The 19,576-nt window shown below is 39.1% G+C and overlaps 1 protein-coding gene across 3 annotated transcripts in view; it reads right to left on the reverse strand.

The window, feature by feature from the left end:
• The window catches only part of DCP1B (decapping mRNA 1B), a 57,429-nt gene that overhangs the window by 21,623 nt on the left and 16,230 nt on the right, over positions 1-19,576 (reverse strand). For all 3 annotated transcript variants that reach the window (XM_087935077.1, XM_026717897.2, XM_026717820.2), the window contains exons 4-5: positions 11,152-11,218; positions 7,165-7,300 (exon numbers count right to left, since the gene is read on the reverse strand). In XM_087935077.1, the coding sequence (XP_087791203.1) occupies positions 7,165-7,300; positions 11,152-11,218 (203 nt within the window). The remainder of the gene's footprint in view (positions 1-7,164; positions 7,301-11,151; positions 11,219-19,576) is intronic.

Genomic DNA, 19,576 nt, shown 5'->3' on the forward strand with positions numbered 1-19,576 from the left:
AATTGGAAAGATCAAGTCCAGCTCTCTGAAGTTGACTGTCAAGCCTCTTTAAAATCTCAAGAGACAGTGATTCTTAACAAACACCCTAAAAAGGCTGTTTCATTGTTTCTACAGATTTTACTGTCAGAATATGGTCCTTATATTGAAACAAGAATTAGGTAGCTACAGCTTGTACCCATTATGATTAACACCATCACTGGGATCAAATATAGTTAGAATTCAGAAAAACTTCCAGGGTTGAAAAATGATCACCAGAATCAAGGATACTTGAAAGGAACATAGTATCATTTTATAGGAAGAGTAAGCACATACAATCCATAACATAAGTACAATGCTGATTTCCATAAAAGACTTTTTAAATGTAATTTTCCATTCTTGATTATCTCCTCAGTTTGCATGTAATGTACATATAAAACAAACTTAAGAGCAAGGGACCTATTTAAAGCAAATCATAATGTTTGAACAAATGTAGTTACAGGTTCCAGATGTTATTACTTGATTTTTACAGCTTCCGAGGATACATAAACACATGCCCTTCAATGCAAGATTTTTAAAGCATCATAGATACTTTAGCAAAAACTCTATATTGTTAGGGAACTTAAATTCAACTGACTTCAATTATATACAATCTGATATTAAAAGAGAAGGGAAAATGCAAAATTGTATAAATGATAAAATTGTTACCTCAAAATTAAAAAGTTCTCTATTCAAATCCAGGCAAATCAAAGAAGCTAAGCTTTAAGCAAAAATAACTGACACCCTCATTTTCTCTTGAGATGATATTCCATACAGTATGGGTCATCACAAATGAAATGGTCTTGTCCTATATTTTAAGCCATGGAACATCAGATGATAGAAAGATGCAGAAAACAATTCAGAAGTTTTGGAAGTCTCATATAGCAGAAAAATAAAAATAAAAAACTCTTCAACTACTCAGGATTCAGAATCATACAGAAGGAACGCTGGTATAAATTTGCATTCAGATATTCAAAAGTTAACATGAACTCTCGTTACTGCCACAATTTATTCTGCATCCAGAAAACTAAAATGCTGAGAATTAAGAGGCTGAATATAAAATTGTTCCTGTGAGTGGCATCTGATAATGAAAAAATGAAGGGGGAAAAATGGATTACAGGATATACTATAGATTCTGAGGGAGGCACCTCTCAGTCATGGGGGTAAAAGAAGCATAGACATATCAACAGAAGCAAACAAATCTCTAATTTCTAGAGATGCTTCTAGCAGAGGAACAGAAAAGCAAACCTCGTTACTTGTCTCCTACTTCACGCTGAGGTATCACTATTGTTAGGCCTTGCAAGTTTTTTGAGAATCATTATTCCCAAATTCCCTCATTATTTGCCTTGACAAAAACTAAATCATTTTTTCAATAATGATTATCTATTCCTGAAAAAGAAGGCACCTGGACTCTAAAAATGAACAGAACAGAACCTCTGATAGCTTATTAATTCCAATCATAAGATATTTTTCGATGTAGAAATGGCCAGAGGTGTAAGACAGATATTGGCTTTATGCTAATAATCATCCCAAAGAACAGACTCCTAAATTCAGCCTTCCTTAACCTCATTCATGGGAGGATGGAAAACTACAGCCATGTGATCTTTCACACACACAATCACCAACAGTGTGGAAAGCACCAAGATTATAAGGCCACAGGTATCAAAGTCAATCTCATCACGTGATATACTGTGACGTATCGTGACACTTCTTACCTTTGCGGAGCCGGGATGGGCATGGCTTGTGCATTACACATCCGGCCCGTGGGCCGCCCGTTGGACAAGCCTGGGTAAGACTGTCTTAAGTCACTGCTTGAGCATTTAGGATTGTTTTCTAAAGTGGGATAGCCACACAGCTAATCCTCAACTTACAACCATAATGGAACCTACCCATCACAGCTATAAGACTTGATGGTTGTAAATCATGACACTCATGTGACCGATCTTGTGGCAGCTGTTAAATAAACCAATGGTTTACTATGAGCTGGTTTTGCCAAAAATCAGAAGTTAATGCTGGGTTTTGGCAAAACCATTGTAAAATGTGGTCCTGTGGGATACTGCAAACAGCTGTAAATGCAGGCCAGCTGCCTAGTGCCTGACATGCAGTCACATGATTGTGGGGGGGACGTGGCCATTGGAATTGGGTAATAAGTACCCGGGGGGGGGTGTCATCTTAACTTGAAATTAATAGATTTGATAACCTTAAGTGCTCATCAAGGGTGCACATAAAGATATCAAACTTTATTATGAATGAATTTGTTCATTGTTTAATAAGCTCATCTTAAGAACCTACCATATTCCAGAGCACATGAGATGCACTGGACTAAGACCCAGCTTCAAGTCCATCCTCAGTCATTGAAGCTCATGGTATGGCTTTCGGTCGGTTGCTAACATTCACTCAGCTTACCTCACAGGTCTGTTGTGAGGAAATGCTGAGGAGAGAGTGCTATGTGTGCTACCTTGACTTCTTAGAGGAAAGGTGAGATAAAAACTTAATAAATACAAAAACTTCATTATATTGGCTAAAATCAAGGAAAGAAATAGAGATAGTCTGAAATGGATGGATGTTATTTATTGAATGAAGTATATTGTGTCCTTTTCTGCTCTTCCACTAGAAGTCATTGGAGAACATTACATCATTAAATAAACCTGTCTGCTTAACAGTGCAATACAAAGTCAGTCCATTCATCCATTCATTCATCCATATAACTATCAAGAAAACTCTTATAAAAAATCAGTAATGCTCTTATTTCTGTTCCCAGTGTTCTCTTATTCCTTCCTTCCTTCCTTCCTTCCTTCCTTCCTTCCTTCCTTCCTTCCTTCCTTTTTTCTTTCTCTCCCTCCCTCCCCTCCTCTCCCTCCCTCCCCCCTCTCTCTCACACACACACTCACACACGCACTCTCTCACTTTCCCTCTCCCTCCCTCCCTCTCCTGGACAAGCTGAGTGAAACACATGGAATCTTTGCTCTTAAAATGATGTAATGAAAAAATAACTATTTTGACAAGCATAGTAGGTTTGTAGCATGATGGTATTTGATGCAGAGGATAATGTAAAATGTGTCACCTATTCTCACCCTAATGCAGGTTATCTTCAGCTTTGAGAGGACAGCTGTTCCTGCAACTCACTGCATTGCCGAAGATAGATTTCTCTGTGGCCTAATATTTCCTTGGCAACCAGTTATAATAAAGTAGTTTAGGTGGAGAAGCTAAGCAGCAGAAATAGATTGACTTGTCCTTCAGATAAATTGTTTCCAAACAAGTGTCTTGAATGATACACAGTACACAATGGAAGAGAAAAGACCTCATGTATGTATGCTTTTTCCGTAGACTCTTCAGCATAAGGAGACAAACAAGTGTCTTTATACTTTATCTGCTGTTGCATATTATCTCAGCAGATATCACTATCTTTCTAGATTTTTAAGTAGCTTTATCAATAAGGGCTGCTCAAATTGATAATATGGTATATAGCTTAATATGAAAACCAACATCCTATTGTCTAAATTCTTATTTCTGACTCTCTTACTTGGTAATCCCTAACAATTTTGTATTTCAAATGAAGTAACTATTGATCCTATTAGAACTGATTTCCTAGTAAAACTACCTGAACTTAGTGGAGTTAAGCAAGCCACAGCTAAAGGTAACAGCTTCAAAATCACTTCGATTCAAATGAATCATTTCACATTAAGTATAACAACAAAGAACTATTTTCTTTGCACGAATTAATGGGTTTTCTCTGAAGGAATTAATGAATTAATGACTTCAAAACCTAACTTATAAACGGGGTACCAGAACCTGCTCCTCCAGGAAAACTCTGTCAAATTTTGAGGACAGGTTCAAGTGCTACTGGTAATTAAGAACTGATAGTAAATGGAGGGGTAGGAAAAACAGAGGAATACCCACAATCTGCCCACGTGACTTCTTTAATAATCTACATATTTCTTTCTATTTCTATTTCCATAGGTTTTTTTCATGAGAGGTGACTGCTTGCCATTGGTTGTTCAGGGCAAATTACTGAGCAGAAATTAAGAGGCTTCAATAACCTTACTTGCTTCCCATTAATTTTTATCTGCTCTCTCTTTTCAAAGCACTTTGTCCCCCTTGTCTCTGCCCAGGTTTTGTTTTTCACTCCAATTTTCCCATTCTGCAGTGCCTTTGCTGAAAATGGACTCTCCAGTGACCAAAGCGGGAGCGGGTTGTAGCCAGTGGTGGGATTCAAATATTTTTTTATATATGTTTTTATTTTTTTGTCGTTTGTCAGAATACATTAGGTTATAAAATGTTATAAAATACAAAAGCAAATAAAAAGGCAGGGTAGGGAGGTAGAAAGGGCAGAGAAAAGTGAAGTAGGGAAAGAGGGTAGGGATTCAAATAATTTAACAACCGGTTCGCCCAGGGTTAGGTTGGCTGTTGTAGGAGGTGTGGCCCATCCCTGTCCTCCTGGTCCACTGCACATGCAGGACGAGCTTCCTGCAACGGCCAAACTGGCCCTGGCCAAACTGGTTGTTAAATTACCACCCCACCCCACCACCACTATCAAAGTGGATCTGGGTGTTGCACTGCAATGGAGAAACAGGAAATGGAGAGGGTAGCATGAGGAAAGGAGGAGCGAGGGAAGGAGAAGAAAGAGAGAAAGCAGCCTTCTTCTTCCCTCATGCCAGCCTCTCCATTGCCTGTTTCTCCATCGCAGTGCAGCGTGCAGGATCCACTTTGATAGCCGGGCAGAGTTTTTTTTTGGTAATTTAACAACCAGTTCAGCTGAACCAGTGTGAACCGGCTGAATACCACCGCTGATTGTAGCTTCCACATAGACACAGCTGTTGCTGAGGCAAAGAATTGCTAAAAATGGGCTGAAATGAACTCTAAGAATACATGTCATTTTAAAAAAAGAGAGAGAAAGGAAGTGAATATAGTTAAATTTGACAGAAGGTAAAAGGCATAAAGAAAACATTACAGGTAGTCCTCATTTTGTGACTGCCTTACTTAGTGACCATTTGCAGTAGCGACAGTGATGAAAAAGTAATTTTTCAAAAGTAGCCAATCCTCCTATTTATGATATTTGCAGTCTGTAAAGCAAAGGAAAGCTGAAATGAAATTGTAAAATCATAATGTTTTACTTATAGCAGCCGTTTCACTTAACAGCCAAACTGCCAATCCCTATTGTGGTTGCTAAATGAGGACTACTGGTAAAATCTATGTTATTATTCACATGGAAAAAAAATACAGGTCTTTCGAGTATATAAGTATATAACTACAAAAGGTCTAAGAATTCAGTCACTGTTATTATTTTGATTTTTGGAATGCCTGTGATAACTACTCCCAATGTCACAATAGAGGTAGTCTTCGATTTATGACAATATTGGGACCAGAATCTCAGTTCTGTGGGATGTCACATGATCACTTTACTCAACAACTGCAATCCCGGCTCTCCCAGTTAAGTGGACTGTTAACAGATGGAGGCCCAAGTAAGAAGTGTGGGGCCTCAGATGGGCAGAGGGCTGCTTTCTCGTGGTGCTTTGGAAATCTCATTCTCTAAATGTACAAGGCTTGCAAGACGGTGAAATCCAGTCTCAAAAAAGAAGGTCTGGCGGGATCACAAGCTGCCTTGGATAGGCCATGAAAGTCTCTCAGCAACAGGGGAAAAAAGACCCCTAAACATGAGTGGTGACATGTGGCAGATCCTGGGGTGTACGAGAAATGGGGCAAAAGGAATGGCGTAAGGCAGTATTTTTCAGTGGTAGCAGTGACACTAGTCCTGAAGTCAAGGCCTTGAGGTGGTGGCAGCTGGCTGAGAGTGCTAAAGACTCTGGGTGCCTACTTGGGCCCAGCCCTGACACTGCAGCTGCGCTGCAGTATAGAGCTATGGTGGTGCAGTGGTTAGAATGCAGGACTGCACGGCTAAGTCATTGCTCACTCCAGGAGTTCGATTCTGAGCGGCTCAAGGTTGACTGAGCCTTCCACCCTTCCAAGGTTGATAAAATGAGTACCTAGATTGCTGGGGGCAATAGGCTGACACTATAAACCACTTAGAGAGGACTGTAAAGCACTGTGAATCGGTATATAAGTCTAAGTGATCTTGCTCTTGCTCTCTCACTTTACAGCAGTGGCCCCCAACCTCTTTTGAACCAGGGACCGGTTTCATGATTATTTATTCTTCCATGGACCGGTACCTGAGTAATGCAAGACTCCACCGCCATCAGTACGGCTCTTCATTCAAAGCCGCCCCTCCCTCTTCAACGAAACTAAGGCGCGAGCACCCAAACGCCACTTTCCAACTGAAAACCCGAAAGCACTTTCCAACCGAAAACCCGGAAGTAACTGAAAACCCGGAAGCACCATCGAAACAAGATGGCGGCATCCAAGCTTTGTGGCCCAGTAAAAAATGATCCACGGACCGGTAGCGGTCCGGGGACCGGTGGTTGGGGACCCCTGCTTTACAGGGTAGCTTACTCAGAGAGAAGTCAAGCAGATGAGGGGAAGTGCAGTGTCCATACAGTTTTAAGTGTGTGCAGGCAGCCAAGAGCCCACATTTTTGTCATGTGATTGTGAGGGCACTGCTGCACCCATAACTTTGGGCTCAGGTCTTAAGTACCTTCAATCAGTGCCATTGTGGTTTCAAATGGTTGCTGAATCAATGGTTGTAAGTTGAGGAATATGTTACTATACTTGCTAATGTGGCTTTCAGCAGCACTGACAAGTATCAACATAGCAGTCCGGCACAAAAAGTGATCCATAATTGTCCTTCTCAATTTTTATGCTGGATTTATCAAAGGAAAAAGACTTGGGGTGGCGGGAGACATTCATTCCTGGTAAGCATCAGCTGCTCCCCATATCTTAATAATTTTCCAGAGCTTAATTGTTTTAGAGCAGCTCATCCCAACCTAAACCATTCTGCAAGCTGTTGGATTACAAGCCTTGGGAAATTTGGGAGCTGCAATACAATTTGGACATTTGCTTATAGATGATAAGTGCTAATACCTGGCTTAGCTGCATAGTGTAAAACACTAGCTTAATTAATATTAGAGAAAACAAGAAACTCTCATGAGATATAGCTGCAAACTAATGTATCAGAAAAGGGCTACATAAAAAGAACAGATAGATCAAACAGATAGAAAAGAAAATGCAATGCTTTATAAACAGCAGAAGCCCCACCTTTGTGTATTCATCTTTGGCTCTGGTGAGCATCTGTAAGATATCCACGTCTTTCCTGTCACCAGAGCTGAGACTGACTGGTGAAATTCCTATGCCAGATCCCTGTGGTGCTTTCAGTTGTTCTTGCCGAGTTAAACTGGAAGTGGAAGGTAAAGTCAATAATGAAGGAGTAAATGGGTTAATTTCCAATCACTTCAAATGATTTAGAGAACATTAAGAACACTTTTTTTGTGTGTGGGGGGGAGGTTTGGTGGTGGTTGTTTTTTAAACCCTATCTTAAATAAAAAGCTATGGTTTGGCTAAGGCTGATAATGTGATTTCCCCAATTTTATGCAATTGAGCTTTAAAAGACTTCAGTCTCCCCAACTCAGTCACAGCTCATTTTATAATGGCTGGAGGTTTGAAGCTGGTGAATAGATGCAAATAAATATTTAAGTACTAGTAAATGACCAATTTCCTGCCCCAGCTGCTTTATAATTACTTCAAAGAGCTGAAAATGTTAACACACAGTGCATTAGTTGAACCACGGCATAACTTAACTAGGATGAAACATTGCTATTCCAATGCACTAAATGTATTTACAATTATATAAATATTCCCCAGCTAGTCTTTTACTGAGTTACTTTTAACAGTTAACAAGGGCAGGATGATTGGCTTCCAAACATAATTTATTAAGAAGGTGCAGTATATTTTTTGGTGTGGGATGACCTTCTTTCTCCTCAAAATTATTTTGATGTTGCTTTTAACTGGCCTGTTACTTACTATTTATTATCATATAATATTCTTGGTGGACAAAGAATTTATAAATATCATCTTCAACCACATTCTTGCTACAAAAACATGGTGTCTGTGATACCTTCAAAGCCAACAAGCTATGGAATAAATCTCCATGAATGACAGCCTACCTTGTCATATATCCTGTTTGTGGCTGAGCCCATAAGACTTTTTAAGTAGCTGTGGCAACATTACAGTTCAAATAGCAAACAAAAGCAAAGACCTTTCACATGATTTGAAGATCTCACAAATACCAAAAATACCGCTGAGTACAAAACTGGGATTGTTACAGCAGGGCACTGAAATCAACTGAGGATAGAGTAAGACTGTCGTAAGATGGATATATGAAATTCCACCTCTGTAGGGAGCTCCTATATGGGAATTAAATAGAGCCAAGATCTATTCTGCAGGAGGGTATTCCAGAGAAGTTAGAGTCTTTCTTGCTGTCTTGCAGCTTGATGTAATAGTGAAGGGGGCATTGTAAGACACACTGGTGAAGGGCAGAGCAGAGAATGTAATCTCATTGTCACTTGAGTCCTCCTTTTCCATAATAAGAATTATGGTCCAGAAACTCAAACTTCTCTATCTCCAAAGGCGTTGGTTCCTACCAGAGAAAATCAGGAAAGCGTGTGTGTGTGTGTGTGTGTGTGTGTGTGTGAGAGAGAGAGAGAGAGAGAGAGAGAGTGAGTGAGCGTTAGGACACAAGGTACCAAGAGTGGAAATCTATTATTAATGTGTCCCAAATACAAGCTACATCAGTAGTTTTGTTATAAGCTGGTCAGTCTTTAAGGGAGGCCTATATTGCAATGCCCAAAGTACTGAATAAAGTCCCTAGAGGTCTCTAAATTTGGCTGATGTATTGTATTTTTTAACATGATAGAAGGAAACAATATGTATGTATATGTATATTTACATATCTATGTACGTACACACACACACACACACACACACATATATATATGTGAGAAAGAGAGAGAGAATTAATCATTCTATCATGTTAATTTAATTTAAATTTAATCATGCTTAATTTTATTTCTGTGCTACCCAAGCATGCCATTCCTAAGCTTTCACAAATTGAAAAAAGTTTCTGTCCATTGTTGGTGCCTGCAAAGAACCAACACAATCATTCCATAACTGCCTCTATTAGTTATGGGTTAAGACTGGGGTTTTTTTTCCTGGCTGCATACTTTGCCAGCTATGCAAATATCTGTTTCAGATGAATGTTGCCAGGGCAACCTGTTATGGATTGACAACCATTTAAGATCAGAAAACAAAAAAGGCAAGTATGACAGTTTTAATAACAGAGACAAATAAGCAGGGGGCTGCCCCAAGGAGTTCTATTGGGCCTGTGTTAATTTATTCATACAGGCTTTGAAGTCTGATATGTGCAGGGAAGGCCAAAATTGCAAATGGCATGTAATTACTGAGGTTATGAAATACAAAGCAGAGAAGATGCAGAAAAGATTTCCTCAAAATGAGCAAAGGATGGGAAAATGGAACATGATACTTAACCCAAAAGAAATGTGTAGACAGGTACTGGCAAAAACAATGCATGCCAAATTTGAACTGAGCATGATTAATTAAGCATGCTAAAATACCAAAAACAATAATCCAAGATCAGAAATCAGGAAATATCGTGGGAAAAGAACCACTGATTTTGCACTTACTTTACATAAATTTATCCTAGAGCTTAATTTGTAATAGAATAAACCACATTTTATAAAAAGAATGTCGCAGCAATAAAGGTTTGAAAAGTGGTGGTTGAAAACAACTTTAGAATATGTTCTGTAGGAGGGGAGTTTATGAATTTTATGAATTAAGACAAAAAAAAGATTTGGGCAAATACATAGAGTGGGGATGACAGAATAGCAATAGCACTCAGACTTATATACAGCTTCATACTAGCACAAACAAGCACAAACTAGCAGTTTAGAGTCAGCCTATTGCCCCCAACAATCTGGGTCCTCATTTTCCAACTTCGGAAGAATGGAAGGCTGAGTCAACCTGAGCCCATCAGGATCGAACTCATTACTGTAAGCAGAGTCAGCCTGCAATACTGTATTCTAACCACTGCACCAATACGGAGAGAAGGAGGAGGAGGACAGAGGAGTAGCAGAATGTGAGATCAAATGGAGAGCGTGTCAGTCTCCTACTTACTCCCATAATAGGAGAATGTGAAGCCATCAAATCCAACTAGGAGCCAGTTCAACAACAGGCCAAAGGAACTATTTGACATGAGACATACTGAGCTTATTTACCACAAGATTACAGATGATTGTTTGGCTGGTATGACTTGGGGGGTGCTTAGGAGACATTCATAGAGAACTGGCTTATTATAGCTATCTGAAACTACTATGGTCAGAGAATCTCTGTTGCTGGACATCATGTCCTTAGGAAGTGGGAAATGACAGAACCTGTTTCCTTCATATATTCTTAGTGGGTTTTTTGGAAGCATCTGATTCTTCCCTGTAAGGAAAAAGATGCTGAATCTTTGGTTAGAGCCTGCAGGGCTATTTGTGACTGTTTGTATATTGTACGGTTATCCATCACTTTAAATGCATTTTAAAAAGTATATCCATATTAGAAGAATTAACACAAGGAACCTGATCTAATTGGAAAAAAGGAGTATCTCTATGCAATAATATTTATTGCATTCAATTGAGATTCAAAGTATAAATATGCATACTTTTGTATTTATCAGAGCAAAGATCAACAGCCACTCAACCATTAAAAATGAAATGCAAAAATGATTGTGTGCCAGGAATATTTTTACTGCTCCAAAGCAACAAAATGAAACAATGCTTTTTATAATGTAATTGTATGTAGATTGATTCATGAGTAAATGTCATTTTTCAAAGAGACCCAAAAGTACACTTTCAAGAGACAACTGGACTTTCTTGGTTTTTCCTTGAAGATGTTTCACTTCTAATCCAGGAAGCACTTTTGGGACAACCATGCCCTGGATAATTGAGAATCTCCATAAACATTTTCAAAGAGACTTATTCCTGTGTAGAAACATTCATAAGACCATAACTTTGGTTGATGTTCTGCTTTAATATGTTCTATGTCTCTGTGTCAGCAATCTCAGTCTAAAAGAGGCTGCTAATGTTAAAAAGAGTATTACAGTAATGGTGACATAACATTAAAAAAAAAAGATTACCATTGTCCTTCCACCCCCATCCTGTCAGTCCATCTTTGCCAACTGGCACTTACTTTTTCATCAGCTCTGCAATTCTTTGGCATTCTTCCTTATCGTAAAACCAAATTCCATAAATGGACACTGTAAATGCACATCAAACACAGATGATGAACAACAGAGCCTCATGTACACCAGCTGCCCTTTTTGGCATTAACAAGAATCAATGAATGTTGCTTGCAGAGAAGATTCTAAAGCTTTAAAAATAAGACTATAAAATCCAAACAGTTGCAATTTAGTTTCTATTCTGCTACTCCATTTACCATTTATTATACGATGCAGACATGCATTCACAACATTTCTAGCAGCCAGATCCAGTTGACTGGGTGAAAAGTCCCCCACTCTGCTGTTCACAATGAACTGTTCTCTTCATAGTAACATCTTGCATAGTTCCAGAATAGTCTCTTTTAACCTGCCTGGAAAACTATTCTGTTAGGAAACGACTAGACTTCATCCATGAATTTCGTCCATTCATCATACTCTGCCTTGGTATGTTTTCTTCCTCTATTTCTGGAACCCATCTTCATACTTACCATACTCAATATCCCCATTATTCTATTTTTTTTTCAATTAAAAGGGGAAGCTACCATTTTGCAAACCAAAGTGACATTCCGAAGCATAATCTTTATTCCTTAAAATGGTCCTAGGATTCATATAGAGACCCTAAAGGCTTTCTTACAAAAGTGAAATAACAGGGCCCAAGGTTACATTAAAAATATATATCCACCTATACAGAAGGGGGGGGACCCAAAATTTCTATGTGCTTCCTGTTAAATGAGTTCCATTATTATTGTTCCATTTGTTTTAACCTTTCAAATTCTATGTCCATTCCATTATTAACAGTTGTATTACTCAAGCTCTACAAATCTCAGCCCCGTAGTAGGGTTTCCTAAGAGACCAGTATACTTTATATCAAGGGTCTTCCAACTTGGCAAATTTAAGATTTGTGGACTTCAAATCCCAGAATTCCTGAGTTTACATGACTGGAGGAGGAATTCTGGGAGTTCAAGTCCACAAGTCTTTAAGCTGTTAAGTTTGAAGAGCCCTGCTTTATATCAACAATTAAAAAATAACTCAGCAGGATCAGGCTAAAATGCTTTATGCCCCATATACTGTCCTGTACTGTAGTCCTTGACTTAGAATCACAACTGAGCCCAAAATTTCCATTGCTAAGCAAGACAGTTGTTAAGCAAGTTTTGCCCCATTTTACAACCTATCTTGACACAGTTGTCAAGTGAATCATTGCAGTCGTTAAGTTAGTAATACGGTTGTTAAATACATCAGACTTCCCTGTGGCCTTTATCAGAAGATCACAAAAGCTGATCGCATGACCCCAGGACGCTGACATAAATACATGCCAGTTGCCCAGGGTCAGAATGTTGATCAGATCATGGGGATGTTGCCATTGTCATAAGTGTGAAAACAGTCATAAGTCACTTGGTTCAATGCCACTGTAACTTGGAACAGCCACTAAATGAATGGTTGTAAATCGAGGACTACTTGGGAGTGCAAATTCACAGTTCAAAAGCATGTCATATGCAAGTAGGTAAATAAGTGCTACTTTGGTGGGAGGACGAGCTGGTGCTTCGTGGCGGACGTCAGATCCCTGCCGGCACTGAACCTTCCCGGATATGACACCTGTTTGCAAGGTGACTTCAGTATAGAGAGAAAGTCTTGGGTGACATTGCAGGATGCTGTTCATCTTTCTTGCGCAAGTGTGAACCGAATGGGTAGCAGACTTAAGGCAGCCAAATAAGTACTCTGTATTAGCACTGTAGTCTCCTGGGTAATATCGGCATTAGATAGATAGATAGATAGATAGATAGATAGATAGATAGATAGATAGATAGATAGACAGACAGACAGATAAGATAAATAGGTAGATAGGATAGATAGACAGATAAGATAGATAGATAGATAGAAAGAAAGACAGACAGAGAAAATTGACAGATAATAGATGATTGACAGATGATAGATGACAGATAATTGACAGATGATAGATGATTGACAGATGATAGGTAGATAGATAGATGGTAGATAGGTAGGTAGGTAGGCAGGCAGGCAGACCCTTGTTAACCATTTTCTGTCCTATGCTATGGTTTGCCTCCTCCCGCCATCTTCAATCTTCTTTATCCACTCATTATCTTCCTCTGCTAAATTTAAGTCCTCAGTATTTCCCGATGTCTCCCTAACTTCCCTATCCTCTCTATCCTTACTGCCTTCCCCAACCTGACTTGAAACTTCCCAGCCTGTCCATTCTTCTCCATCTCTCCCATACGGGCTTCCGCAATCCTGTCTACTCACTCTTATAGTTAGAGGGAAGTATTTTGCTTGAAAAATAATTGCATTTTTCTTTGGTTGAGGATTCTTTGATGCTGCAGCTACAAACAAACAAAAGCTCTGTGTCTTTTCTTTAAAAAAAAATAATAATTAAATAATAAGAGGGGGGAAATGTCCCTGACTATGCAATAACTTTCCCCATGCATCCATGCAGTTTTCTTGACAACACTACAGAGGTGATTTGTCCCTGTCTTCTAATTTTTGTTGTTGCTTTGTTTAGTCTACAGTCCTAGGAATCCCCAGTGATCTGTCTTCCAAGTATCAACTACACCCAATTTTGCTTAGTTTGTGAATCCAAAGTTGGTTCAAGTTCTAGTACTTGCTGAAAAAAACACTATGCTTTTTAAAATATACAATTCTTTCTAATCAGTAAAAGGAACTATGAAACAACCGCTCCTGCTGAAGAAAAAAACTTCCACTATTTTTTTTAGGAAGGAAGAGGTAGAGTTTTCCTATTATATCTTCTTTTAGATAATAAAATGTAAAAATACACATAAAAGAAAAGAAAATAATGATAAAATATATAAATTAAATAAGAAAAGAAATAAAAAGTGGTTCCACTTACTCTAGGACTGATTTTATTTTATTTTATTTATTTTTATTTTATGAAACTTATTAACCGCCCATCTGCCTCACTGAGGGGCTCTGTACCACCCTACAGTAGTTTAGTTTAGTTTAGATTAGTTTCTCGATCATAAACTACACCTTTTCAGAGATACCTTCCGTTGCTGATACAACTTTAAAAAAATACTTTTTTTACTAGCCTCCTTTCTTATTATCCATATGAGGCAGAAATATAATTCAAAGAATATCAAATGTACCTCTAAATATATACCAAATCAGAGGACAAGTCTATGAACACAAAAAACAGGGGAGCCTATCATTGCTTTTTCACAATGGCCGGATATAAATATTGCATTGATGATGTAATTTGGTTTTGGCTTGGAATGCTGTGTGAATCAATTACTGTGATTTATAAATTGTGATTTGTTGTTTAGCTTGCTGTTCAAACTATAAAGTAATTATAGCTTATTCAATAAATCGTGGATAAATAAACCTTGGTTCTACCCAACATATGAACCCAGTCGCCATACGGAAAAGCAGACGTGATGTTTCTGCATGAGTTGATCAAATTTATGCACAATCTGCTAGTTGTGTTCTTTTTGAATACAAAGATGGGGGATATAGGAAAAAATGTTCATTGTTATTTATAAGGTCCTTGGGAAATCCAACAATAAGCTTATTTCTACAACAAATGTTTCTAATAAGAAATGTTTATAACGTATTTCCCTATAACTTTTTCCAATAAAGTTAAAACCACACAAGGTATGAATCAATCCCTTTCTATTTATCATAACATAAACCAAATCATCCAATTGCTTGAAACTTCTGACCTAAAATACTGAAAAAAAGGACTCTCTTAAAATAGAACTACATCTAAAGGATCCTATTAATGCAAGTCATATCTGGAACAAACAGTACGCTACCCATCAACGTAAGTCTAAAGGGAAGAAATAAAATAGACCATATTGTATTCACAGGAGGGATCCTAGTGCCTATTAAAGCAGACAAAGCAAAAACATTTTGCTAGGAATGAGAACAAGCCTATTCCATGTTCAGACAAGCAAGAAAACAAACCAGAAGCCAAGTTGGAGAGACAGCCTGACACTTGTTTCTCAACTGTGGCTGATCTTCCTTCTAATTTATTTGTTTATTAAACAAATAAATCTTCTTTGGCCAGAACAAGATCCAGATAAAATTTCCATCTCTCACCTTCTGGGAAGCAATGGTGGGATTCAAATTTTTTTTACTACTGGTTCTGTGGATGTGTCTTGGTGGGCATGGCATAGCTTGGTGGGTGTGGCTTGGTAGGTATGGCATGGGAAGGATACTGTAAAATCTCCATTCCCTTCCTACTAGGGGTGGGTTTCTACCAGTTCTGTCCACCTCTGTAGAACTGGCAGCTCTGAAGAGCAGCAGACATAGAACCGGTTCTATGTCTGCTGATGTTTTTGCATACCCGCCCACCCAGGCTCTTACCTGACCTTTATTTCCTGCTTTTCTTCAACTTCAGCTGCCGTGCAAGGCACAGATACAGTTAAAAAGGCAGGAAAAAGGGCCTTTTTCAAAGACTGCTTCTCTGTATGCAGCGTGCCGATGACGATTTACAGGCACACGCCGGCAGCGTGCAGGGAAGCACACTGTAAATCACCGAACCTTGTAAATCACCGAACTGGTAGTTAACCCTGTCAGATCCCATCCCATCCCTGCTCCCCACCCCACTAACCTGCTTTCCAGCTCCGTTCTCCTGTGCAGGGCAAAAAAAGACAATCCAGCCAATCAGCTGGGGCTCGGGAGGCAGAGAATAGATGGGGGCGGGGCCAGTCAAAAGTGGTATTTGCCAGTTCTATGAACTACTCAAAATTTCTGCCACTGGTTCTCCAGAACTGGTCAGAACCTGCTGAATACCACCTCTGGTGGGAAGAATTCATTACTAATAGAGGTAATCTTCAAGTTACAACCATAATGGATCCTGCCCATTTAAATCAAAAGTTGGGAGGGCCTTAAGTGAACCACCACATTTAACAAGTCCCCATCCCTATTACCTTCAATACATTTGTTAAAACAAATGTGCGGGTCATTCAGTAGAATATGAGGTGCCTCAGGGGTAGGAGTGTCTCCAACCCAGGCACCTACTCCAGCCTCCACCCTGAAATACCCCATGTTCCGCTCCCCACCCCTTGCAGTCTCCACAGCCTCTTGGGCTTCCTCCCCGCCCCTCCCACCACCACCACCATTGTCATCAATTGCTCACCTACTTTTCAAAGTCTCCAGAGCTCAGAAGGTTGGGATTCAGAAGGAGGATAAGGCGCTCCATTGCTGGGCCTCATGGCACCATTCCACAAGCAGATGTCTTTTTCTGAGAGGCTAGCAAAGGTCTTGGGTTTTCCTTTCCTCGCTAATCACCAGCCTTCCCTCCCCTCAGTGATGGCCGCTGGTGGAATTCTCCTACCTGGCCCAGCAATGGAGTGCCATGTCCTCCTTCTGTACCCCAACCTTCAGAGTTTTAGAGACCTTCGGAAGGTAGGTGAGCAATTGGTAATGGGTTAGTGGGTGGAGAGGAGAGGAGAGGAGGGGCAAAGCAGACCCAGTGCCTGGGGGACCTGACATGGCAGGATGGAGAGGAAATAGAAAGGGACAGGATATGTTGCAGTGCCTCTGCAGTCAGTCACAAGGATGAATGACCCCAGAAATGCTGCGACAGACCTAACTTTGGGACTGGGTCATAAGTACCTTTGAGGGATTTGGCGTAACTTTGAACCATTGCTAAATGACCTCTCATGACCTGAGGACTACCTGTACTGTACTTAGAAAGTAACTCTTCCAAGTTTCCTCATCTCCTTAACAAGCTCAAATACTGTATATCGGTAGGGCACATCTTCCACTGTTTTACGTGATGAAGAGCCTTATTTTTTTGCAGTGCACTTGACCACACTTAGGTGTAGCTGCATATTCTATAATGGGTGCCAAATACCACTTAACACACTTCACATTCTGGATCCAGAAAGAAAGACTTAAAACAGAGTCACAAAACAAGTCAAGTGCATCTTGCCCAAATATAACCAGATATAGATTAGAAATCTCCCTATATAACCAGGAAATCTGTGGTGAATAGGTGGCTGTAAGTAGAAGACAATACACAGATATCAAAGTACACACTAACTTAATAATGCTGCACTGTGGCTTATTCTTCTTGGTGAAAAAACCGTTGATGGATATATCCCAAGATCATGGGCTCAGAAGAGCAAAGTGGTCCTTGAAATTTAAAGGTCCTTTAAATTCTGATCTAAAAACAGAAACAAGGGAAATTTCAAAAAAAAACCAGAGGCCTGCTAGCAGTGATGGTATTCAGCAGGTTCTGACCATTTCTGGAGAACCAGTAGTGGAAATTTTGAGTAGTTTGGAGAAGTGGCAAATACCCCCCCAACTGGAGATTTTACAGTATCCTTCCCCTGCCAGGCCCACCAAGCCACGCCCACAGAACCGGTAGTAAAAGTTTTTTGAATCCCATCACTGCCTGTTAGGATATACAAAAAGAAATAATATTTTTACAAGGCTCCCTCTGATCTGGAGGAGACGAGATATATTTGCATTCATCAATCTGTGAAGTCTTAAAATAAAGCAAAGGCCGCACTGGCCACTGTATGATTTATGTTCCCAAGAAACAAACAACTAAACCTCTTTACCATCTTCTGAGCTCAGTCTGTGAAGCCACTTGCAACCTCAAGATAATTTCACTAGAAAGGTTGCACATTACAAAATGGACTGCATGCCTTTCCTTTTAAGGGGATGCTACCCTTCACTTATTTTTTTTTTAATTTCTGGAAAAAATATGTGAAGGCGCTTCCCTGGAACAAACCCTTTATATCAAGGCGTATTGTACGTAGATGTAAGGATCAGGAAATGCCCCTGCATGATCTGCATTGCATGTTGACTTAATAAGTTCCCTGGGCTTACGTCATAACTCAATTGCTCTGCTTCCAATATCTTTATGTACAACTTATGGCTTGGGGAAAATATGTTCTCTTACTAGTTGAAACCCAGAAAACCCAAAAACTCTATCTTCAAAAACAAGGCTACGTTATCAGAAACTGCCAAGGTGGTGATGATGTATGACAACCAGAGGCCTCCATGGCTCAGGGAGGTGATGAACTGACAGGCAGATGGAGTCCATTAACTCCACTTCTCAATATAAGTTTTCCCGGAAAACTAGCAGAAGGAGAAAGGGACTGCAAGCAACCATAAGGCACAGACTTTAAAGAACAGTCTGGAAGGAAAACCTAAAAAGAAAAGAAAAAGAAAAACATGCACAGAACTTTACTTCAAGTGCCTTACTAATAGTATTTGGGGAGGAGGAGCATTAACCCAATTTGGCTATTATCACATATTTTGTGGCAATCTGACTACTTTGACCAGATAGCAATTTTTGCGTAGCATTAAGTTAGAGCACCGTTCCTATTTATTCATTTTATTCTATCTGGATTGTGAATTCAGAAGAAGATGTTTCAGACTCTCGTTCGGAAAGCAACGTCAGCGTATCGTCCACTACCTACACATCAGCCAGGGGAACCTGGAGTGAAATATGCAGGCAAGATGGTTCATGAAACTCAACTCAGCTGCTTCTATATTCCACCTGGAGGTAAGGATTCAAAGTAACGTGTTTTACAAAAATAAAATCCTTATTTGATGGTGGCATATTTTGTTCAAATTCTGTTTTGGGGTAGTGAAGAACCATGTTTAAAGTTTAGTTTATATATTTTCTAATAGTTGTCTTCAGAGCAATCCAGGCTCAGCAAATCAAAACATTAATTAATATGAAATGCGCTTCTATCCAGAGAAGATACTATAGTGAATTTGCTAAGGGAATATGAAAATAAATTATAGACTTTACAATATTATAGTAACAGAGATATACCGCCATATATCAAAATAAAGAATTGTTTTGCACTGTCTAATATACTTGGGATTAGAACATACAGGCTATAACTTAATTCAAAAGAGGAGATTTATACATTTTAAGATTAAAAGTTTATGTGCATCAATTCCATGTACAGTTTTGTTTCTATTTTCTCTGCTGAAAAAAAAAACCCTGGCTATTCTTTTGAAGCTTGTCATTCTCCAAGCCCTTCCCATTTATTCTTTTTAAATTTAAAATTGCGATTTGTGCCTCTTACACATTTTTTTGTGATTTAAACATAACATGAGCCTAAGGAACGGCAGCTGTATCTTTTAAAGATGTAAGACAAGATTGATTTTCAAATATTACACTGGTTTTTTTTCATATTTCATATTTCAATAGTACTTAGCAGATAAAGTCACACCAAATTTTGACTGATTTTTATCTTGTTGCATAAAATCACTTCTGTCCGTAAGGATTCAAATAGAAAGATATTTGAAATACCCTTCTTAAAAAAATAAAGTGGTATTCCAACTTCCACTACTGTCTGCTTAATGTGGTGTATCTTATCTTTAAGAAATGTCTTGAATTCTCCCACCTAGTAGTATATTCCAACACCAACACAACCCCCCACATTTTCAAAC

Source organism: Pseudonaja textilis, chromosome 5 (assembly GCF_049901715.1).
Source record: "Pseudonaja textilis isolate UNSWEBS1 chromosome 5, rPseTex1.2, whole genome shotgun sequence".
NCBI lineage: Eukaryota > Metazoa > Chordata > Lepidosauria > Squamata > Elapidae > Pseudonaja > Pseudonaja textilis.